Genomic DNA, 20717 nt, shown 5'->3' on the forward strand with positions numbered 1-20717 from the left:
GTTCAATTAGATCCAACTTATAATTTAGTATATAAGACAAGGGGTTTTAGATGGAATGATTGAGAGATCTATTACTAGATATAGAGTAGTGAGCCGTCCTCTTACATTGTGATAGTGAAACAACTACGTCTAAGGTATTCAACAAACTAGACAATGGGAAATCTAGACATATTGATATTACATTTAGGGGTGGTAATTGGATGGGTTAGGTCAAATTTGAACGGACCATAATGGGTTAAGACAATAATCAGGTCAAAATTCAATCTAATTCAAATTTTCTTGGGTCAAAATGGATTAGGTAATGATTTACATTGCGTGTCAAGACCCAATCCAAACCAATTTTTACTAAGCTTAATTATTTTATTTGTTCTTTTAAACTATTTTAGTACCTAATAAAAAAAAAAATCTTTATTATGGCTATATACAACATGCCAAATTGAAAAAAAAAAGTTTTCTAAAAATATTTTGATAAGATTTTTCATGAGCCAATTCGGGTTACGTATCAACCCAATTTTTAATGAGTTGAACTAATGAATGAGTGGGTGGGTCAATAACCCGCCCAATCTTATACAGATTGAACGAATTGAACATGTTTGAGTTTGATTTTGCCACCCCTAATTACATAATTGAAGACAATTTATTTTTGAAGGAATTATCATGAGTTGAGTATATCATGTCTAAGGATAAGTGTTTATGAATTCAAGAAGCTATATCAGAGCCATATTATTTAATTTCATGCTTCTGAGACCTATTTTAATATTCTAAAATAATCACCGCTCTAATCAAATTTCTTAATTAATAAGTAAATTATGGTATTTATTTAAATAATTCTCGAACTCATTATAGTACTAATGGACTCTATTATAAAATTTAAAATGTGAGAACACGTGTATATTTTTAATTAATAAGAATCCAATGGACCCATTTATCCTTATGCGATTAACGCGTATGGTAATGTGAATAACCACTTTTTTCTTATATTGCCGGCTCGTTGGTATTTTGTTGACCATGCATGTGCCCAACGTCACAATCCTTAACCTCCACTTATATATACACATTTTTTTCCTACCCGATGTCTCGAGCCCACACAAAATTTGAATTGCGCATTAGGATTCATTCAGGGGTGACGTTTCCAACAAAATTTTCTCCATACTCAGGGCTCGAGTCTGACACCTCTGGTTAAAAGTGAAGTAGTAGGAGTTGGAACCCAAGACCTTTGATTAAATAAATGTGAAGGCTGGGGTGGAGCTAGGTGGGAGTTCATGGTTTCGGACGAACCCAGTAATTTTTCTGTAGATTCTATATTTGTGCTAGAAAATTAAATATATATGTATGTTAATTAACTCGTAAACCGCTAACAAAACTAATTGATAGCTTAGTGGTAAGGAAGGGGTCATGGAAATACTTTCCATATTAGAGTTATGAGTTTGAATCACATTATCAACAAAAAGTTTCTCTTTTTTTCAGAACCTCCAAACTCCTGATTCTGGCTCCGTCTCTGTGTGAAACAGTCTAGTGTCCCATCACTGTACCACAACTTGGTGCACTTGTATTTATACATGTCTATATATACTTTCAGCTTCATCACTAATTATATACACACTAGAAGTACTATTTTCTACTTTGATAGTGTTAGCATATATAGTTTGGGTGTGTTGATTTCATTAACATCATGAAGATGAAAATGATATTATCATTATTAATATTTCATTGTTGTTTAATCCATTTAGTTTCAGCCCAACTTCTTCAAGTTGGTTTTTACAATACAACATGTCCACAAACTGAAACTATTGTTCGACAAGCTGTGCAGAATCAGTTCAATAGTGACCCTTCCATCACTGCAGCTTTGCTTCGCATGCATTTTCATGATTGCTTTGTTAGAGTAAGTCTACTACTTTATGTTTTTAGCTACGTATATCGGAGGAATCAGGATTTTTAATAAGTGATTCAAAATATGAATCAGTAAACGTACGAACTAGCTAGTCGAAGATCAGAGTTAAACATTGATTATACATACATAAAATATAACGAGTCATAATATTACATGTTTACTAATTGACAACATCATGAATGTGAATATCATTTGAACATTTCTTGTGAAATAAATTGCCCAAAATTATATCTTCACTTGGTATCGATTTATGTCTTAGTTTTATGTCTTTCAAAACTATAATTTTTCATATAGTTAGATTTCTCTATTAATAGACATTCTCTCTTTTTATGTACTTTTTTAAAAAAAAAATGCATATTTTATCCTTATATTATCAATCTGTCTTCTTTTTTTAACTTCTTTAAAATTAAGATATTTTTCATTTTTTATTCTATGTAACAAATTCTATCTATGTTGCATACTTGCATAGAATATAATATAAAGGGATGATAATGACAATATTTCAAAACTCAGGGGTATATACGTAATTTGAGAGCGTAAATGATTTTCATCAAATAAGGAAACAATGTCATAATTCAATTTGGAATTCTAGTAATGTTTAAGAAATTACATGAATATCTATAGAAAAATAGATATACGATTTGTGCACATCCTAACTGTGAGATTATCTTGATATATTATTGTTTGCGTGATTTTGTTCCTAAATGTATAACTTGATTTTAGGGCTGTGACGCATCGATACTCATAAAGTCAATAGGTTCTAAGAAATCGGAGAGAGAAGCTGGCCCAAACAAAACGGTACGAGGATTCGAGTTGATCGATAAAATCAAGAAAACCCTAGAAACTACCTGTCCATCAACAGTTTCATGTGCTGACATAATAACACTAGCAACTAGAGACTCTGTAGCATTAGCTGGAGGCCCAAATTATCCAATTCCAACAGGTAGACGTGATGGGCTAATTTCAAATGCAGCAGATGTAAATTTACCAGGCCCATCATTAACAATTCCACAAGCCCTCCAATTTTTCACAAATAAAGGACTTACTTTAAATGATATGGTCACACTATTAGGGGCTCATACAGTTGGAATCGCACATTGTAATTTTTTCCAAGATAGGCTATCACCCGTACCTGATAAAACTATGGATCCTACGTTAGCGGCTCAACTATTGAAAACTTGTGCTAAAAGTTCTGCAACGGCGTTTCTGGATCAAAATACGTCTTTTACTGTTGATAATGAGTATTATAGACAAATTACGTTACGTAAAGGTATATTGACGATTGATCAAGAGCTTACGTTGGATAAGTCAAGTGCTCCAATTGTTACAAGTTTTGCAGCTAATAAGGATGTATTTAGCCAAAGTTTTGCAAATGCAATGATAAAAATGGCAAATATTGATGTTTTAGTGGGGAGTGCTGGAGAAATTAGGAAAAATTGTGGGGTTTTTAATCAGAAGGCTAATCGCAAGGTTGTTAATTAGGAAACATATGTTATACTATAGTATTTAATTTTGAGTGTATTATTTTTATTTTACTAAAAAAAATATAAGGTGTATGTTTTTGCATTATTTTATATATGAGAATTGTAAAATAACTTGGTAAGTTATCGTTTTTTGTATTGTTACAATACCTCCCTTGTAATGTTATTATGATAATGGAGTGTTCAGTAAAATATTAAGTGTGGTTTATGTTATTAAAAACTCCTAATGTGCAAATTTCCCTTAGTTTAACTTAGATATATTTAACTAGCAATTATATATTATTAATTGTTAGCAAACAAGAAATATATTCCAAGCAAATAAATTAAGAGAAATAAAAAATGACATTGTAGAGTTTTATTTCTTGTTTTTCTCAAGTATTTCTCAAGTGTCTTTAAGTATATAATTCATTACCTATCATATCATAATTATATGTATATTATACTGCTACAAAAATATTGTTGTAACTTGTTAGGTTGGGTTAATATGACATTAATACATGAACATGTGGAGTATGGATATTAATAACATAATGGTGGGAATTATGAACATTTTTCCTTAAATAATACTTTATATTTAAGAAACAAAAGGAGATTTTCGAATTATGTGATTTTAAATTAAAGATGCGTGTAATTATTTAAAATCTTCTAGTATTAACTTTTACGTGTAGAATATTAAAATTAGAGAATATACTAAATATTAAAAGAGATTCGTTTTTTTTTAACTTTAAAAAACACTTAAATTGAGACGAAAATAATACGCGAAATAGTCAAGCAATAGTTCTTGAGAAGTCTCGGACTAATACACGTTAAAAGGGAAAATGCCAAAATGGTCCTCCTCCTACCAAACACAAAAACTAATTCGAATGTACAAACAACACAAAGCACATTATTATTGGTGCTAATTATATTCTGAAATTACAGTTTCTCTAATTATATTTCTTTGTGAAAAATATTGTTTCGAAAGTGTATATATATATATATGACGAAATAAATATATGTATCTCAGATACATGTGAGTCAAATTAGGTGAAATTTATTTGTAATACATTTTATTAAAACATGATTCACTGAGATACACTGACTCTCTCGCTCGCATCTCTTCTCTCTCGCTCTCCCGCCCACCTCTCTCCTTAGATATTTGTATTTCAAAACGTATATATCCAGTATCAATTTCATATTTTGTGTATCAAAATTTATTCCAATTGATATCAAATATTTAGTGCATTAATATATAAATACATATATCTACTATCAAAACATACACTAATACATCAATATATACGTCTAATATCAAAATATGCACTCATACCTTCATTAATTGCCTCAACATGTCACCACCACCGATATGTAAGTATTTTAAAGCAGGGTAAAAAAATTTATTACGTATGGTAAAAATGTTTGTCTAATTAGATAAATTCCACTTAATAAACCAAAAAGGGATCTTCTAAAATGATAAACACATAGACCATAGTATGAAGTAGTAGTATAAGTTAACTCTTCTTGGAATTACACATGTTTTTTGGACGTTGGTACAACGAAGTTTCCTTTCTACTTAGAGTGGGAATTGTTGTCTCATTATCGAAACTTCCAACTAAAAACTCTTTTGTTCTTCTTTTTTTTTGTTTAGCTAATTGTTTAAGAGTGACAACACATTTACAAAATGTTTGTGAGATGATAAAATACTCACTCTTTCTTATTGTACGTAATAGAATTACCATTTCGAAGGTCAATTAATTTTTGTCTTCTATCTGTATTTCTTTTTTTAAAACACATAATATATAAACATATTTTTTAACTTAATTTCAATTTATATTTAAGTAGAATTGAATAGAGCTAACTTAAATAGTAGTAATATATATATTCTTTTAATCATATGATTAAGGTATGTGATTATTAAAAAAATTGCACCATTGATTTTAAAATAAGACACACATCATACATTTTATGGAGATTGAGAAGCCGGATTCCATTTTAGCATACGAGTTTATAAAATGGATGATAAATTAGTAAATTTGAATCCTACACAAAAAAAAGTACTCATATTATTAATTATAGTCACTTCTCTAAATATTAAATTTATTGTATTCAAAAGATTATATCGTAAAATTGTCATTCTATTTATTGTTACTAAAAAAAGGTGTATCAAGTCGATACTTTACAGGTAAAAATAGACATAGGAGGCACATATTAGAGTAAACAAATATATATCTTGACATGAAAACCTAGTTTAGGCTGTTACTGCAAATCCAATAAATAAATAAAAACCTAATTAATGTGTGCACAAGATATTAATGTCCATTTAAGACAATCTTTTTTGGAGAAAAGGATAGACACTCTAGTACTTAGCTACTAAAAGAATTATTTATATACAAGTTTAAGGACTAAAGAAGAGAGAAACTAAATACAAAGTGTTTCCAAAAATCACTTTTTAGAAAGAAAAAAAAACTAATTTAAAATGATTTACAGTAATTAAATGTAAAAAGAAATGACCTCATGCACCTCTATTTGAGGTGTGCTTGTTGTGAATATATATAGGACCCGTTTGATCATGAGAATTATTTATTTTTTTATTTAATTATTTATATATGAGATTTAATCAGTGACATTACTTGATTATCTATTTTATGATAATTTTCTTTTAAAGCAGATTTGATTGTTTGAGTCAAATAAATTAATTAAGTTGAGTGATTTTGCTACTTTTTAGAAATTGAGGGCATAAATCATATTTCATATTTATTTTTCTAGAAAAAGTACGTTTAAACAACTAGATATTATTTGCAAAAACTATCACCAAATATAACTTCATCTTCAACTCCAACTTCATAAATTCGAAAAAAATATTTACTAAATTATAGTTTCAAAAACTTAATTTAGTTAAAAGATGATACTTATATAAATAGGTCATCAAGGCCATTTGAATCCCTTATACATTTAGCTCTCTCCTCTCTTCTCTCTTCTCTCTTCCCATTCATAATAATGAATTTTTTTCCATTCCATTTCAAGCCAAAATCACCTCTTTCTATATTCCTCAACATCTCTTTCCTTTTTCTACTCATATTTTATACTCTTACTTCCAATGTTACTTTTAGCCAATCTCAAATTAGACACATCCATTTATCAAACACTAACAATAATGATTGCTCCAACTTACATAAATTTAGTGATGCACAATCAAAATGTACCTACATAAAAGAAAACATGAATTCTTGTTCTACAAAAGGGTATTTGAATTATCTTCAATTTTTCTATTGCACCTTAGGTACGTTACCAAAATTAGGGTACGTTATCCTAGTTGTATGGCTTATTTTGTTATTTTATTTGTTAGGTAATACCGCGGCGGAGTACTTTTGTCCTTGTGCTGAGGGTTTATCTAAAGTCATGAATCTTTCCCCAGCTATAGCTGGAACAACTCTTCTCCCTCTAGGAAATGGAGCTAACGATGTTTTTTCGAGTATCATATCGTTCACTCGATCTAGCAATAGTGGCACAGTGGGGCTTAATAGTGTGTTAGGTGGTGCATTTTTCATTTCTTGTTTTGTTGTGGGAGTTATAAGTATACTATTGTGTATGACTACGTCCCAAATTGGAGTAACGATTGATAAATCGAGTTTTATTAGGGATGTGTTGTTCATTATTTTTACATTATCATGTCTTGTTGGGGTTATTGTTGTTGGGAGAGTTAGTTTGTGGATAGCAATTTGTTTCTCTTGCATTTATGTTGTTTACATTTGTGTGGTATGTGCTATGCATTTTCTTGTTAGCAAGAAGGACGCGACTAGAAATGTGAATTTACATGGCAAAGAAGATGATGATGGTGGATTTGATTGCGATGTTGAGGTACCATTGTTAGGGTGTATTGATGAGGAGAATTGTTCAAGTCATGTGAAACAAACCATACAAATGAATTCTCCTCCTATAGGTGCGGCCTCATCATCTTGTTGCAAATTCTTGCATCATTTTCTTAGTATTGTAGAACTCCCCCTATACTTGCCAAGAAGGCTAACCATCCCGGTTGTTAATGAGGAACGTTGGTCCAAGCCAATGGCGGTGATTTCAGCAACATTGGCACCAATTCTTGCAGCATTTGTTTTAAGTCTTACAGGAGAAGTCATAGATTGTTCCAACGCGAACTTAGTCATTGTCATGACATCAGTTTTTGTTGGACTTATCTTAGGGAATGTGGCATATTTTTCTACAAAAAACTCTAGTCCTCCAAAGAAATGCTTGTTGATTTGGCTTCTTGGAGGATTTGTTATGAGTACTACATGGACATATATTCTTGCACAAGAATTGGTATCTTTGTTAGTCTCATTTGGATATATTCTTGGTATAAACCCTTCAATTTTAGGACTAACTGTCCTAGCTTGGGGCAACTCAACTGGTGATCTAATATCAAATGTTGCTTTGGCATTAAATGGTGGAAAAGATGGTGTGCAAATGGCGTTATCAGCTTGTTATGCTGGTCCATTATTTAACACTTTGATTGGTTTAGGTGTTTCTCTTGTGCTTGCTTCATGGTGGGAGTATCCAACTTCTTTTGTGCTTCCAAAAGATCCTTTTCTCTTTGAAACTTTGGGATTTCTTATACTTGGCTTACTATGGGCTCTTGTTGTTTTGCCTAAGAGAAATATGCAACCTGATTACTCACTTGGTGTTGGACTTTTGGCTATTTACTTTTGCTTCTTGTTTCTAAGGTTTGCAAAAGGTTTTTAGTATGGAGTTTTAAGAGAATTATTATATGTATATAGTTTTCATATTGTGAAAAGACAAGGATGTTTAATTATATGAAGTGTATACATGGCTTGTATAATAAACAATATTTAATTGGTTGACACATTATTAAAATGCTTCAAAGTTCTTTTCAATTAATATTCTTGTAATTATGGATGAAATTTTGTTTAGTCAAGGTTCCTATTATACAAACAAAACTTTGAAGAAATTTAATGTGGAAGTTAATTGATAGAAAAGTTGGAGGTAACATTTTCTGAGTGACGGAAAATGTTTTATTCATAAACTTATATTCAGATTTTTCATTACTTCTCACCGTAAAAATTAACTAGAGGCATCTATGTTTATGATAGTGAAAAATCTAGTTTAATTAGAAATTAGAAAAGTCACTTCTATATTGATTTAACTTCTAGACTGGAATTATTGGTACGCAAAATTATAGGAGAATTAGGATTTGAAGGTTATCGGCATCATACTACGTTGTAATATAAAATGTCCAAAGAGGTTGATATACTTTGATTGGTTCAATTAATCATGAGTTTTGATCCAGTCAAACAAAAAATAAAAAATAAAAAAAATAAAAAATAAAATAAAATATATATATATATATATAATTTTCAATTAATATTAATATGATAAATATATCATTCATTTAAATTTGTGTTTGATCAGTTTTTATATTCTAAAAACACCAATAATGGCATAACTATTTATATTACATACATATTTATATTTTACGTAACAACCAAATTAAAATAAATGAGGCCAGAGAATTTCATAAACATAATTTTAGTAACTGACAAAGTCATATGTGAATGGTTTCACTCACAATAACAAAAAAATTGAAGAGGCCGAAGAAATCAAATGAAATTTCAGTCTAATTTGCATGTCTTTGTTGTATTTTATTTTGCAAATAAAATTTTTCAATAAGATTCAAATTTTCATAACTTGACTATTTTTTATGTGCATTTAAATAATAGAGCAAAGAGAAAGAAAAACTTATGGGATGTTATCTAAATTTTGACAAAGCGAAAAAAAGGAGTTTTTTTAAAAATTGAAATCAGAAAATTATTTATATTTCATGCTTAAAATAAACGGAAGAAAATGAAGTAGAATATGAAGTTAACAAAAGTTAATAAACGAAAGCTCAATAAAAAATCAAATTAAAAATGGAAAAAGGTTAACAAAAAATAAATTAAAAAGTTTTTATAACTAAGGTCACTGATTGTTTCGAATGCTAATTACAATATCAATATTATTGCGTACATGGACAAATGAATAAGACGTTTGACTTCTAATCAAGCGATTATGTATTCGAATTTTATTAGGCGTGAGTCATTTTTTTCCCATAAGAAATAAGAAATGCAATATAATCAATACATTTACAATTTCATCCAGACTGAATCAATGTAACACTCAATGAATTTTAAATTTAACTTTGTAATTCATTTAGGGAATGAAATTAGCAAAAGTATAAAAAGTCAAAAAGGTCGTTTTCCAAAAAAAGGGTAAATTGTTTGACGTTGCTGAATCAGAAGTTGGTGAATGAGACATTTGACTCTTATATGAACATCTCAATAAAATTAGTGGTTTAAAATTGAATTTTAATAAGAGGTCTTAAATATATACACATAAACATAAAAATAATAATAAATTAAAGTTTTCCTTTTTATTGTTACATATTACTTGTTATTAATGTAGTATCCTAGCTAACATTAAGTGTTAAATGTTAAATGTTTAACTTCACATAATAGTAATAATACTATATTTATAAATATAGGGACTTATTTTAGTTAATAAAATATTTTTCAGTTGTTTACAATATATTACCTTGATGTTGTTGTAATTTTTTTTTTATTAATATGAAAATTTGACTTATTTAATTCAATGTTCTAAAATATTTCTAATAAAAGGTAGATAGTTCTTATTTCCTTCCCCTTTTCAGTTAAATTTTGTATCATTTTTTATATAATCTTCAACTACTATTTTAAGTAAATTTAAAATCATAAAATTCACTAAAAATATTTTGAAAGTTTTTTAAAAAAATATGTGCTATCATATGTCCATAAATAATTCATGAAAAATTATAGAGACAAAAAGTTTCACTCATCATAGGTAGGACTGTTCATGGTTATGGTTATAAAACCAAACCGAATCGCAATCTAAACCAAATTGATATTTGGTTTGATTTGGTTAGGTTCGGTTTTAAATTTTGAAAAACCGATATTATTTGGTTTGGTTTTGGTTTTACTAAAAATTAACCACAAAAATAACCAAACCGAACCGAGAAGTTATATATATAAATTTTATAATTATTTAAATAAAATATAAGTATTTTGATAAATTTTAATTAACTTTAAGTCTTTAATTTTACTATTTTCTGAAGCCTAACACTTAAATTTTAGCCCAACTATTAAAACCTTATCTAAATCCCTCAATATTCATTACTTTAAAGATCACACTTTCTCTATTCTTTATAAAATTTTCTAATGTAGCATTGAATAATTTAAAGCTCAAGCCAAAGAAGATGGTAATTGATTAGTTTTGACTATGAAATATTGATTATTATTATTTTGAGAAGTAATTTCTCAATATTTTAAGGTGTAATTTTATTGAAAAGTCTATTGATAAGATGTTGAGATCTCTAGAATATTGAACCAACTTTATGCTATTGACAATGAGTTTTTTACTTTCTAAAACTTGGTACATTGGATGAATCACTTTGTTCATGTAATAGCTTATTTGTGAATTATTCATGTACTAAGTGTTTGTGTCTATCGAGATGCGTATGTCCTCAACAAACTTATTACTTTTGAACAGAAAAAACCTAACCAAATCGAACCAAACCGACGATAATCAAACTGACGGTTATTTTTTTGATTTGGTTTAGAAATTTAAAAACCAATTTAAATTGATTTGGTTTTAATTTTAATTAATAACCGATTTAAATCGAACCATGAACACCCCTAATCATAGGTGAGCAAAAGCGGCGCAAAGAGTATACGGGTTTATTCAAAACTATTTTGCTTGAAAAATTATATGATATATATGCAAGGTTAAAATTTTGATTTGAATATGTATCATGTTTTGACCCCCTTTAACACAACGTAATAGCTTATCTGAGCGGTTAAAGAGTTCAAAATTAGTTGAACGTAACGAGTTTATTCCACGACAAACTTTTTCTTTCTTGAGGTGTTTTTTTTTATTATTATTATTAGAAAAAGTGATGTTTCAATTCAAAAAATGGCCATAACTATATAATATTTCTACTATATATTCTATAGGAGAGAGTTTCACTAGGTGAACCAGGCAGGAGGTCAACATGTCTGCCTGTTAGGGTATTTTATAGTTTTAGCTTTTTCTGTGTAAAACACATGCAGTTCAAATTTCTTATGGCTATTAGCTCACCACTTGCTTTTTCAGACAAATTCATCTCTCATTTTGCGACTTTTGAAAAAATACTGAGAATTTCTTTCATTCTTTTGATTAGTGTTACAAGTTCAGGTACGTTTTTACCTAAAGCGCTTATACATATTCCTATTTTCGATCTTAATGTGTTTCAGAGCACAAGTATTCTCGATCTAGATATATATTAGTAAGTTGATTTCGAATTGTTGAAGAAGAATTGTGTTTTTTTCTGTTATTATCAGTTGTTTCTCTTATTGTGTATTCAATTGTCGACGGGTTGTGATTGAGGTTACAGGGTTATTATAGCATATTTGGCAATTCAAAAGTCAAATGCGCACTCATATATAAATTTTCAACTTATTGATATTGCTTTTTGTATTATTTTTTTACCTATATCAGCATATTGGCTGTCTATTATCTAATTGTTTTTATGTTCTATTTTTAAACCTTTAATTAAGGTAAAAATGAATATGTTGAGAAGATATTCCTTATATAGCAAACTAACTTTTACAAGAGAAAATAATGTCATACCAATCACATTATTCATGCACTATGTTATTTGTGACCTTTATATCATACAATATGTTAATAACCTGTTTCAATGTAACTTCCCCCATTCTTCATAACTGAGCACTTAAACACATGTCAAAGTGTTTTTATTAAATCCTTCCAACTCAAATTTCTATAAAGTTTTTTTTTTTATTTTTTTTTTTACGTATTTTCAATCGTCCATTATTTATGAATGAAATATGGCTAGATGCCCACATGCATAACGATCTCCTATTCAATTTTTTGTTGTCCAGTTACATTCCACAATCTATAGAAGACATTCCAATGGGGAAAATGTCCACATGCATTTCAAAGCTTTATGGATAAAGGAAGATTAAAAATGACAAGTCTTATTGTATTGTTTTAGGTTAGTTCTTTTTCTCAAGCTTGTGTTTACATTTCTGTGATTGAGTTAGATTAGATTCTTTTTCTAAATCTAAAATAAATTAGATTCTTTTTCTCCAATATTCATCTTTAGTTTATTTCTAAAATTAGATTATGATTGTTATTATTTTTTTGCCTTTCCTTCCTTTAAATGTCATTTGCACAAGTATTTCGTTTTTTCTTCTCAGAAAAAAAAAAGATTACTTCAAAATAACGTACTATTTTATTAATATATTGTTAATTTAATTTTAAATGATAACTTAGCTTATATATATATGTAGATTCAATTTTTTATAAACTCATTTGACATTACATTTAGATTATTTTTTTCGATATACTCGTTTAATGAAATTTTTTACTATTCACTACTTAAAAATATTGAATCACTTTTCTCAAAATTCACGATTCGCCATTATTGGTGAGAACTCGTAATTTTTCAGTCCCACACTTTATTAAGTGATACACAAAAATCTAGATCCTTGTTCTATTACTTCCTCTTTTTCTAATTACTTGTCCACTTTTTCTTTTATAGTTGTTCCTAATTACTTGTCTATTTTGAACAAATACAAAAAAGGACAAAATTAATTTTACTTATTATACCCTCAATTAATTACTTTGTAAAAGGTACAATTTCTTGAAAATCTTAAATTTTTAATTCATCTACTTCATAATTAATAGGGGTAAAATGGTAAACCCACTATGTCAATAATTGCTTTCTTAATAGGTGTGTCAATTCAAAAGTGGACAAGTAATTAGGGACAGAGGGATGAGTATCTCATTAAATAGAATTCTCTTAGTTAGGTCTATACTAAAGAGTGCAATTAATTTTTATTTTCTTTTAATATGTGTTTTTTCCATTCTATTTTAATTTTAGCATAGTGAATACTCCCTCTGTCCCTAATTACTTGTTCACTTTTTCTTTTATAGTTGTCTCTAATTACTTGTCCATTTTGACAAATCAAGAAAGGACAATTTTTTTTACCTATTATACCCTCAATTAAATGACTAATTACTTTGAAAAATGTAGAACTTTTCATCCACGTCATAATTAATAGGGGTAAAATGATAAACTCACTATATCATTAATTATTTTCTTAATATGTGTGCCAATTCAAAAATGGACAAGTAATTAGGGACAGATGTAGTAGTTTTTTTTTTTTTAAAATAACTTTATTTTCATGAATAATTCACATAGTTGAATTAAATGTATTTACACAAAGATAATGTATATGAATAAATTTAAGGAATATTCAATAGTTGAAATCCTTTAACAATGCAACGCGTTTGTTGAAATAATAACAAAGCAAATATCACCAATAGATGTGGTGCAGCAAATGAGATTGCTTCTTTCTTAATCGGAGGTTTCAGATTCGAGCCTTAAGTATGAAAAAATTATTGATAGGAAGCGTTTTCCCTTGAATGAAGCTCCTACACGGCATGAATCTGAAATAGTCGAGCTCCGGACTTGGATCGAGGAAAGTAGGCTTGACAGGCTCGAGTATTCATTTGTAAGACTTCGTGGGAGTTACCCGAATGGGTCCTACACGAGCGCAAATCTAAAACAGTCGGGCTCCAATATTGTTCTCTCGAATGGGATCCTACACGACGCGAATCTAAAAGTTGAATTTTAATGCATTTTTCAAGATGAAATATCATATTTATCCTTATACTTTTAGAAAAAATATATATTTATCCTTCATTATATATATATATTTTTTTGGATATATTTACTCTTATCAATATAACTTTTTTCTCAAAATATAAATATGAGTCTTTTAGGGGGAATTGGGTGATGCCCGCTTATCACTTCTGTTTAATTAAAGAAAGGCTCAGTCTTCTAAGCTTATTTTTTCTCAAAAAAGAAATAAGAAAAAAAAAAGTTACATTTAATTGATAATCAAGCACCCCACAACTAGCAAAGACTTAAGAGGACTTCACCGATCATCGCCATTGAGAATGAAGAAAAAAAACACAAAAAATCCTGAAAGCATCAGGTAGGCCATGAACTTAAATTTTATTTTATTTTGGTGTTTGAGATTGTGATTGTCATGCATAGTTTCTTTTAATTTTTTTTTATATAATTAAACTATACTTTTTCTGTTTTAACTTATATGATTAAAATAAAATATCAACATACGTATATCAATGAAGGTGTTTGGGTGTCGTGGTGATATCCCCACACCTTTACATTAATCGGCACATATTTACGATCAATAAATTTTTAATTTTGCAAACACAAGATCAATGTGACACTTAATGAATTTCAAATTTAACTTTATAACCGATTTAGTACCCTCATTCAATGATTTCACAACCTATTATCAAAAATATAAAATGTCACACCCTTATTTTAGCAAAAAGGAAAAAGAAATAGCTCTAGTGTCCCCAAAAGTCCCCAAAGAGAAGTTAATATGTTTGACATCGGTGAATAAGGTGACTCAAGAAGAATCTAGTACAATCACGTCTCAATAAAATTAGTGATTTAAATCAAATTTTAAAAAGATACCTTAAATATATACACTTGAATATAAAAATAATAATGATTTAAAACTATTTTTTAATTTTTACATATTATTTCTTTTTAGTGTAGTATTATTTAAAGACAATAAGTCAATAATTCGTAGTATTTAAAAATTATGATAGAAAAATTATTTAATTTCTCAAACTGTACTCCTTTATATACAAATTAAAATAAATTGTGAAATATTTTAAATGAAATGTACAAATAGATCTATAATTTTATATTTATAAAATTATTTTTATAATTGTGTGAAGCACGGACAATTACAATAGTAATATTATATTTATAAAAGTATGGACTAATTCTAGTTAATAAGATATTGTACATATTCGTTTACAATACATTATATTAGATATTGTTATAAAAAGTTTATTTATTGATACGAAGATTTGAGTTATTTAATTCAATGTTTTAAAATATTTCTAATAAAAAGTTAATAGCTTTTATTTCTTTCTTTCTTTATTTAAATTTTATATTTTTTTATAATCTTCAAATATTATTTTAAGTAAATTTAAAATCATAAAATTCACTATTAAAATCTTTTGAGAGTCTAAACCAAACATTTTACTAGCCTCATCCTTAAGTCATCCTTGATAAAATAGTATGTGTTATCATGTCGTCCAAAAATAATTCATGCAAATTATAGAGATAAGAAGTTTAACTCATCATAGGTGAGTGCAGTGGCGGAGCCAGGATCTCAATGAAGGGGGTCCAAAGTATAAAATAGTAAACTCATAAAAAATACAAGATGAAAAATTGAGCGGATGGAAAAGGAAAATATTAACTTATCTTGTCATGCCGCGTTTAAGTTCTTCCTACTTTTATCCTGCTCCATCGAGTTTTTTTAAAATTCTTGTGTTTTTTTTTTTAGTTTTACAGTGCTATTATATTTTGAATTTAAAAAAAATATTCTGAATTAGTGTCCTTTCAATCATATGCTACTATAAAAATCACTAGGATTTTTTAAAAAGGGTAACGATTGAGTTACTAATAATATGATGTATATTCAGAAAATAAATAAATAGTATCATCATTTTTTAGTTCATTCAATTCAATTTACTAGGTTAGTCATTTATTAAAAAAAGAGAATAAATCAATAAATCAAATAAGATTCGTTTAGTTTTCATCTATTTCAAAAAATTGCAAAAACTATAGGAAAGAAATACTATAAAATCAAAGAAATAAAATCCAATTAAATAGATTATTTTTAAAAAATATTCACGACTTTTACATTTTTTTTATTCGATTAATTTAATTTACTTATTTTATATAAATATTTTTTCTAACTCAATTTAAAATTTAATAACAATTCATCTTTCTTCAATTTAGTACATGAAAAGAGAGTTATGTAGAAATACAATGAGCAAATATAAAATAAGAAGAATAAAAGATAAAATTACAAAGAATGTGACTAATAAATTGAAACAAAAACAAATAGCATAGAGAGAAAATAATAAAAACTAAAATGAAGGGAATAAAGCTTCATATTGAACCCAATGAGGCTTTCTCATTGGGTTGGGAATCTGAGCCCATCTCGTGGTAAAAACAAAAGGTGCAAAAATGTTTCACGCATGGGAATCGAACACGCAAATTTCCAGCCACCAATGAACCCCTTAACCGCTGCGCTATTGTTCTCTTTAGTGTTGAGGGGGTTCATTTTAATGAATATAGTCATAAAACAAGAATTTGACTTTACATGTACATCGTAATTTTCCGACGAAGGGGGTTCGGGTGAACCCCATAAGCTACACTTAGCTCCGCCCCTGGGTGAGTGGGGAATGATCAGGAGGTTCATCTGGACCCTCTTTATCGAAAAATTACATTGTGTATATATAAGGTAAGAAAAATTATTTTCTAGTATATTTTATGTTTTAACCCCTTAACACAATATAATAGCCTAGATGCGTTAAGGGGTGCAAAATTTCTTGAAGGTGGTGAGTTTGGTTACACGACAAATATTTTCTTTCTTAAGGCATTTTTTTACTAAAAAATATGTTACAATTCAAAAAATGGCCATAACTTTAATGCTTGAGTTTTTTCTTCCTAACATTCGTCACTATTTCAAATATACTTAAAATTACATTTTTTTTACCCGATCATCTTTAGTTTATTTTTAAAATTAGATTATGATTATTATTTTTTTGCCCTTTCTTCCTTTAAATGTCATTTTCACAAGTATTTTAGTAGGCGTTTGGCCATGCGATACCATATCGTGATATGGTATCGTGAGATGGAATCAGCGTTTGGACATATGATTTTACGCTAATTCCATCTCATGATTCCATATCATGAGATGTGATTCCATATTCTCCAAAAACCATGATATGGAATTATATTCATGATTTGAGATATTTTAATACAAAAATTGATCCACGAGTTTATATTTTGTTAAAACAACCCCACATTTATATCTACTAACCATTTATTTCATATGTAAATAAAATTTATAATCACATCATCACTTTTTAAAATTTATTATTCTCACCAACATATAGTTACTTTAACTCACACCAACTGATTGTTAAAATGATGAAATATTTATGGTCTATGAGCATGAAAATATAGTTGCGGATGATATTGACCAACAAATGGCTCAAAGTAACAATGTTGGTTCGTCTTCTCGGTCACATGATTGAGAAATGCAAGTTCAACACTACAAGAAAAAGGCTTTTTAGAGACCAACATTTAGGGAGAAGTTGAAAATTTGGTCCCTAAAAGTATCCTTATAGGGATGGGTTTTCCTTCTGGTCTCTTTATTTTTTGTTACAACAAAGAGATTAAATCTAGTCTCTATAGTAATGAATAATTGGTCCCGAAAACAAAATTTAGTGGGTCAAAAGGCACCGCTCCTCACTATATTAAAATATGTTTCTCTTTCGTTTTGGGACATAGTGAAATCCCTAAACCCTAATCTGCTCACCTTCAAGTTGCCCCACATTGAATACACATCTTCTTCTTCATCTCCGTCGACTAAAGTTGCTTCTTCCAACATCACCAAGCTCAAAATTCTTTGATAACGCAAAATTAAGAAGCCAATGAAGCTAATTTCCTTCCCTTCATGAGTAACCCACCTTCAAGTTATGCTCTTTCGATTTGACGAAGAAGATTACAGTTGGGCTCTGCAACAACTATAATAATCAACGAAATGGGGGTAATTTTCTATTTAACTGATTTGATGATATTAGATTTATGAAATTCAATTATCGATTTAGTAGGGTTTTTTTTCAGATTCCTCTTATCTCGTTTTGAATACCTATTGAGTTCTTTTCTCATTTCAGATTCCGCTTTTCTCATTTTGAATACTCAATTGAGTCACACTATTGGTACTTTTTTTCCTTTGTGTATATGTGTTGGCTACTCAAGGGGTGTGGTCAGAGAAAGTAACAAATCATATTATATAATATATTGTGTTCTTCTTGGATTGTAGTGATTGCTCTGTATGTTTGTGAATTACATAAAAATTTGTTATATATTACCCAATCTTTCAATCCAAGCTCAGTCCTAGCAGGGCTATCTTTTTTCTTCTTGGATTGTACTAATTGCTCTGTATGTTTGCGAATTACATAAAAAATTGTTATATATTACCCACTCTTTCAATCCAAGCTCAGTCCTAGCAGGGCTATCTTTTCTATTTTTCATGCCCTCTCAAGTTTCCCTCTCAAGTTTTCAAGGTTAAATGTGATAACATGTTTGAAACCATATATTCATGATTAACTTTGTTGTTTGGTTCTTTTACTTGATATTTAAACTCAAGTTCTTCTCTTTTGATATTTTCAATAATAATGAATGCCTCTAAAGCTGTGAAATATTTCTAATTCTATGAACATTCAGTATTGCTATCAACAATCCAACGGAGATTTCGAAATAGTGGATGTCATTAGGAAGTTGTACATAGTGATGTAGTTAGTTTTGAAAGTGAACTTCAATTGCTTGAATTCTTACTTCTTTTATCTTCTTGGCGATATTTAATCTACTAAATTTTGACTTTTGCTTGGTTTGTTATGATTTTTATAGTGTGCTTCAAATTCTATATGTACGACACCGAATTAGTTCTATATGTGTTTTTTGGTTGAAATAATACGTTGTTGGCTATGAAAGTTACCTATTTTAAAGAGAGAGAAAAAACTTTTTTGGTTGTGTAATTATTTCTTCTCCAAAAGAAGTTGTCCACTTATTTTCAGGTTTCAGATCAAAGGTTTGGTGAACAAGTCAATTATAGTTCTCGTCTAAGGTAAAAATATTTCTCTAAATCCCTTGATATTACGGTTACTAGTGCAGACTTTTGCATACTTCAGTAGTAGTGCAATCCTTTCTAAATAACAGAGTGAAAGTTCAACTATTCTTAAATGTTGTAAAAATCTTTGGACTAATTTCTTACATTGTTTGCTATGTCAAGCTATTAATAGTTCGTGCGTTACAGTGAAAGTTTACTTCTTTTTTCTTAGCGTTACTAGATATCTCTTGCAAAGAAATAATAAGTGCAAGAGACTTTTGACTTAAATTCTTTGTAGTTCATGACTAATAGAATATATTGTAAGACTAATAGGCATATAATTTCTCAGCTCCTTCTTAGGAATCTCCTTGATACACAGCTTGCCTCATGGAGTTGTATATATACATCATAAAGTACACTATAGGCATTGTTAAATCAAATACATGACTGCACTTGGACCAATTTTAAAATTCAACAGAGAAAATGCATCTCAAATGTAAATCTATAAAGTAGAGAAGTTTGAGGACACTACTGCTCTCATTGAAATATTTAGAGGCAAGTATTAAGATAGTCTCATGGAGAGATGCTAGACAGCTGGAAAGTTAGTACATGTATAATACAAGTATAATTAACAGTTGAGTGTCCTAGTAACTACCCTTTCATACAATTCATGCTTGATGAAGTTATACTGGGTCCTGAGGAATGCAAACTGAATTGTTAAGACTCCCCTGCTACAGTGAAAACATAAGGAGCATCACCAGATTTGCTAAATGAAAAGAAAGAATCATGAAAAACTCTACCTATGGGAGAAGTATTACAAGATTTACTATATTTCGAGCTCCGTTAGACAATTTGTATGTTAAATATAGCACTCAATACAATTATCAAGCATTATAATACAGATTTAAGGAAGGAGGTTTATGTCCACTTTATTTCTGTATCAGCTTTCAATTGAGTTTTCAAAATCATCCAAAACTTACCAATATTTTCTCTATTTTGTTCTGCTGCATTTTATCTCTTTGCCTGCTGTCCAAGTCTATACTTCTGCTGAACAAAAAAAGGGGGACAAAACTTCCTAATGTGTTCTCGATAGGGAAAAAATATCGATGAATAATATTTTACCTTAGATTAAAATGGCGTTAAAGGATAGACCATTGTATGTAGTATGAACTTAATGATCTTTCTTGTGTATTTTATTTATTTAGAAGCATCAACTTCAAAGTTTTAATTCATACTTTGGATTCTATCAGGTAAGCCAACAAAGTCACCAAAAAAAAGTATACTAGAACTTATTCTTGACATTCTGCAATGGTTGCAGTCATCCTCATATTAGATTAAGTTTGATATTTATCACATTACGTGTACAAAAAGAAATACATTTAACATCTTACTACTTTGTTGGTCTGTTTTTTGATGTTAGGAGGGATGAATACCCATTAAATATTTGCAGTACTAGTTGATCGCGCTGAGGTTCTATTGGTCTTATGATTGGCTTTGGTTTTTGAAGGCCAGGTATTCTTAATAAATTACATCTTCTGTTTC

At 28.9% G+C, this 20717-nt stretch overlaps 2 protein-coding genes and 1 long non-coding RNA gene across 6 annotated transcripts in view; all 3 read left to right on the forward strand.

Annotated features, from left to right (window-relative positions):
• The first annotated feature begins 1607 nt into the window (after positions 1-1607).
• Positions 1608-3573, forward strand: LOC102592332 (peroxidase 44). The gene is made up of 2 exons (XM_006367163.2): positions 1608-1882; positions 2615-3573. Exons 1-2 carry the CDS (start codon positions 1673-1675, stop codon positions 3371-3373), a joined length of 969 nt encoding a protein of 322 aa, XP_006367225.1. The 5' UTR covers positions 1608-1672; the 3' UTR covers positions 3374-3573.
• Positions 3574-6502: 2929 nt separating this feature from the next.
• On the forward strand, positions 6503-8217 carry LOC102595757 (cation/calcium exchanger 1-like). Its single transcript, XM_015305322.1, has 2 exons — positions 6503-6593; positions 6698-8217. The coding sequence occupies exon 2, from the start codon at positions 6751-6753 to the stop codon at positions 8083-8085; it is 1335 nt and encodes a 444-aa protein (XP_015160808.1). The 5' UTR covers positions 6503-6593; positions 6698-6750; the 3' UTR covers positions 8086-8217.
• A 9481-nt stretch (positions 8218-17698) lies between these two features.
• The window catches only part of LOC102592677 (uncharacterized), a 5013-nt gene continuing 1994 nt past the window's right edge, over positions 17699-20717 (forward strand). The window contains exons 1-2 of one of the 4 annotated variants that reach the window (XR_001472468.1): positions 17699-18113; positions 19123-19193. This is a non-coding gene — a long non-coding RNA (uncharacterized lncRNA). Of the gene's footprint in view, positions 18114-18479; positions 19194-20717 lie in introns of those variants that run through there. The other 3 variants (XR_001472467.1, XR_001472466.1, XR_001472465.1) reach the window with 3 other exon arrangements.

The sequence above is a fragment of the Solanum tuberosum genome, unplaced genomic scaffold (genome assembly GCF_000226075.1).
Source record: "Solanum tuberosum cultivar DM 1-3 516 R44 unplaced genomic scaffold, SolTub_3.0 scf00727, whole genome shotgun sequence".
In the NCBI taxonomy this organism is placed as follows: domain Eukaryota; kingdom Viridiplantae; phylum Streptophyta; class Magnoliopsida; order Solanales; family Solanaceae; genus Solanum; species Solanum tuberosum.